The sequence below is a fragment of the Azolla caroliniana genome, unplaced genomic scaffold, assembly GCF_043228905.1.
Source record: "Azolla caroliniana isolate FFs.n. ecotype wild unplaced genomic scaffold, voAzoCaro1.0.p SCAF_1157, whole genome shotgun sequence".
Taxonomy (NCBI): Eukaryota; Viridiplantae; Streptophyta; class Polypodiopsida; order Salviniales; family Salviniaceae; genus Azolla; species Azolla caroliniana.
Window position 1 is genome coordinate 7,062 of NW_028231592.1, and position 4,404 is coordinate 11,465.

Here is a 4,404-nt window from a genome sequence, read left to right on the forward strand (position 1 = left end):
TGATAACCTAGTTGAAGTTTAGTTGCATACATTTTGTGTTGCAATTGCATCTTAATCCAATAGTAGGTATTTGTTGACACCATACACCCCAAGGTCATGGGCATCGCTTCACACCTCACATTCTTGTGTGTATCCAAATGCACATAAGTACACAAATGACATCCAACGAGTAAAGGAAACAATATTGGCACTTCAGCTTCTCAACCATTAGTTTGGAGTTTGAAACTTTTTGTTTTACGGTCGGTGCAAATTGACCGAACTATGTGCCAAGGTGTCATTTGAAAAAAAAACCCAATCAATCAATGATCCCATCGACGATCACATGATGTTGTTCAGGGTAAGACATTGGGTTGTCCCAAAAACTAAGCAATCAAAACCCACATTAAGAGGAAGGAGAAGACAAGAGGAATCTAGCATGTGGGGCTATAAACTAGCATATAAAGACACGTACAAGAAAGACATAAAGGGTCAAGTAAAAAAAAGCAAAATCAATCTAGTATGCAGTGTGCACACTTACAAAGCAAGCAAAAAAAAAGCACTAAAAGCAATGTAAAAAATAGGAATAAAAATTATCATTATTATTATTATAAACCTATCTATCTATCTATATATATATATATATATATATATATATATATATATATATATATATATCAATATGTATGCCACACCCTTTTGAGCACTCCTTACTTTTGAAACCTCCCGAACCATTACATTCAATGCATGACCACGCATATTCATTTTCTACCACCCTAGTCTTCTTGTGCTCTTTACATATAAACAATCCAATGATCATGGAGACCTCCGTGTGATCATGATCATGCCGCACCGATTGTCTGCTCCGATGCCATTGTACGATTCGGATGTCCCTGTCAACAATATCACTACACCATGCTACCTTCAGTTGTCGGATACTCCAACCAATAGTTTCGGCGCACCTCCGCATGAAGTATCCAACACAAGGTATTTCCAGTGGCCGCTTGCATTGCCGGCCCTATGTGTCCGCGGAACTGCAGACGACAGGGCCGCCTACTTTAGCGGTTTGCGGGCACAATTCCATGCCCACCTTAGCTCCCACATGCCTCAAGACCACAATGTCCTTGACTTCATACCCAATCTTGATCACCATAACTCTACTCATAACGCACCTGAAGGATTGCAACAGTACAGACATGCATGCACCCTAATTGAGCTAATGACCATACGAGCATTCCATAGTAAGCTACTCCGGCGATTTAGCCTCGGCACGGCGATCGGCTTCCGGAGCCGCAATGGAGAGCTCACCGATCTCCCTGCCATTCTTGTATTCGTTGCCCACAAAGTCCATAAAGAATGGCTCCAACAATGTGAGGTGCTTCCGACCGTGCTTGAGGTGTGTGAATCGTCACACGCCAAATAGCAATGTAATCGAATTTCCATGATAATATGTATATATATATATATATTCATGTCCACATACCGGAATAATGATGGCATCGCTAATATTAATCCTATCAATCGATCCGTATATTGAAATGAAAGTTTTCTTGTTGGGTTGTCATGGAAGTTTTCTTGTTGGGTTTTCATGGGCTCTACTTATAAGATGTGTAGTAGGTGTCAAGTTTAGGTGCCCCCCCAACCCCCCATTTCTTTTCTTTAAATCTACAACATTTGCACTTGGAAACGTTAATAATGATCTCTTCGTGCGCTTGACAGGGGCCGAATGGTTTATGGTGTGATGTCGATGTTGTCGAATTCTCTTACTATGGGACTAGTCCAGTTACCGCACCCAAGGAGCAACTACATACAGAGTTGGTCCAAGGTTTACAAGGAAATGACACCCATATAGGCCCCGGTTCCCAGGTAACAACTCTCGCCAAATGTTTCACCATTTTGCATTCTTGGGAAGTAAGTTGGGAGCCAATCTTTCTTGGTGAATAATAGACCATATCGATCACATAAACTCGGCAAGCTTGTGCAACAACATCTACGAAATTCGAAGAACAAAAGTATGCCCTCTCACAAAAGAGAAACTTGTGTTTCTGAATCCAAAGAGTTTTTCAAAATATATTTTAAAAGAAAGAGAGAGGGGCTAAAATGGTCCTAGATACATAATTGCATACATATATTGCTTTAAATGCAACTAGTTTGAGTTGTGGTCACTCATGAAAATCTGAGTTTCCCAAATTTAGTTGTAGCTAATTGATTCACATGAAGATTGAATGTATATGGACACAATCTTCTTGATTAATAGGCTTTCGAATTTTCAAATAAATTAAACACATGAAATCATTATCTATGCTTATTATAGGTGGCAAGCCAGGACACATATGGGACCCTGGGAGCGATCGTCCAAAGCAAGATAGGCACTCGACAAGTCGGTTTCCTGACGAATCGGCGCATTGCAGTGGATTTGGACTATCCTAACCAGAAAATGTACCATCCATTGCCGCCGAACCTCGGGCCCGGCATATACATTGGGGCTGTCGAGAGGGCTACCTCCTTCATAACTGACAACTTATGGTACGGAATTTTTGCGAGCATGAATCCAGGTTCGGTCGAACTACCCTTCTATCGTTCTTCCGGTTTAGGGTTTAGGGTTTAGGGTTTACTTCTCCACGCGTGCTTTTGATCATTGTTCATCGCTATTTACATCGTCATTGTCATTCCAGAGACATTTGTTAGGGCCGACGGAGCCTTCATACCATTCGATGAATGTTTCGATATGTCAAGGGTGACGACTACCGTGAACGGCCTAGGGGATATGGGAGAGGTCATGGCTATAGATCTTGAAGCTCCTGTAGGAAGCATTGTGGGGAGGCAGGTAGTAAAAGTAGGCCGGAGCTCGGGGATCACAAAGGGCCGCATTATGGCATATGCTCTCGAATATGAGGACGAAAAGGGGCTGTGCTTATTCACGGATTTTGTCATCGTCGGCAAGAATAAGCGAGCATTTGATCTCGAAGGTGATAGCGGGAGCTTGATTCTCCTAATGGAGGGGACCGGCCAAAGGCCGAGGCCCGTAGGGATGATATGGGGAGGAACACTAGCCAATCGAGGCCGTCTTAAGTTGTGCATTGGACATGGTCCCGAGAGTTGGACGAGCGGAGTCGATCTCGCCCGTCTCCTGGACCTTCTTCAACTCTCTCTAATAACAAGCAATGCCGATCTAGCGGGTACGATTGCGTGTTTCATGTGTGTTGCGTAGTGGTTGTTGTAGTTCTCTTGCCGTTCTAATCTTGTGTACTTCTACGGTGTTTTTATGAGCAAATGTAGTTGCTTGTCAAGAGTGTGGACATCATCGAGTATTGGGGCGTGTCTTAACCAATAGCCACGAGGTGGTGCCATGTCAAGGTTTGGTCGTGCCATCACAAGGTTTGGTTAAGAATTCCGAATCGATGGATAGTGACAATCAGCTTGGTGAGAGCATGTGTGAAACGGATTTCGGTTTTGTTCACAAGAACAATGAAAACGAGCATCTTGTAACAATATTGGTCGATCTTATTGACAATGGAAGTAAAGAAGCTTCCACATACAAAACTAGTGTGGATGATGTTACTAAAGACCCATCTACATCCAAGACTTATAAGGATGTGGAAGAGTTTTCCATGGGTTTGCACTTAAGTTCAATAGGGATGCATTTAAGAGAAAATGACCAAGATTCTCTTAGTGATAATGCTTGATTGCTTATTATAGGATTAAAAACTCGATGTTTTCCTGTACATGTTATGTGAGTGCATTTTATAAATACATACCATTGTAATAACTTTCCAAAGTACAAGTCTTAAGTCCAACCCCATGTGTGTATGATTATGTCAAGAGATCTAAAGGCTTGCTAAATTGCAAGGAAGCATAAGCTTTGTTCAAACTCTAATAACACCTCAAAGCCAACAACATGAACTCTTCGGAATTGGTGTGGTAGATAAAGAACATACTTGAAGTTTGAACCTTGCCCAAACTTTGATGAAGACATTGGAGTGTCAAGTTTCATCTTATCTTAGGAACTCACATATTTTATTATAACCTTGTATTTCTAAAAACAAGGGACAAATTTGCAAGTAAACTTGAAACCTTGCCCAAACATAGTACTAAAATTGTGAAATATGCACAAAAAACGCCTAATGTCCTATGGACAAAGTCGAGGTTCTCTTCTACTATTGCAATTTTAGTCTTCTACTATTGCAATTCTAGTTTGTCATAGGTTTGATGTTATTGAATATAGAAATAAAAAGCCATCCATCCACATCACAATCTAGGGATGTGCAAGAGTTTTCCTTGGGTTTCTAACCCTTTGGTTATAACTCAAAAAAGGAATTGCATAGAGGACTCTTAGTAACAATTATTTTATAGCTCATTAGACTTGCTCTAATTGCACGTGCTATTGATGTGGCTTTTAACAAATGCATCCCATTTTGACACTTGATT

The 4,404-nt window shown here is 41.1% G+C and overlaps 1 protein-coding gene across 1 annotated transcript; it reads left to right on the forward strand.

Moving 5' to 3' along the window:
• The first annotated feature begins 700 nt into the window (after positions 1-700).
• LOC147847341 (protein NARROW LEAF 1-like) lies at positions 701-4,145 on the forward strand. Its single transcript, XM_087339304.1, has 5 exons — positions 701-1,372; positions 1,696-1,842; positions 2,291-2,531; positions 2,652-3,155; positions 3,256-4,145. Exons 1-5 carry the CDS (start codon positions 815-817, stop codon positions 3,660-3,662), a joined length of 1,857 nt encoding a protein of 618 aa, XP_087195430.1. The 5' UTR covers positions 701-814; the 3' UTR covers positions 3,663-4,145.
• Positions 4,146-4,404: the final 259 nt, after the last annotated feature.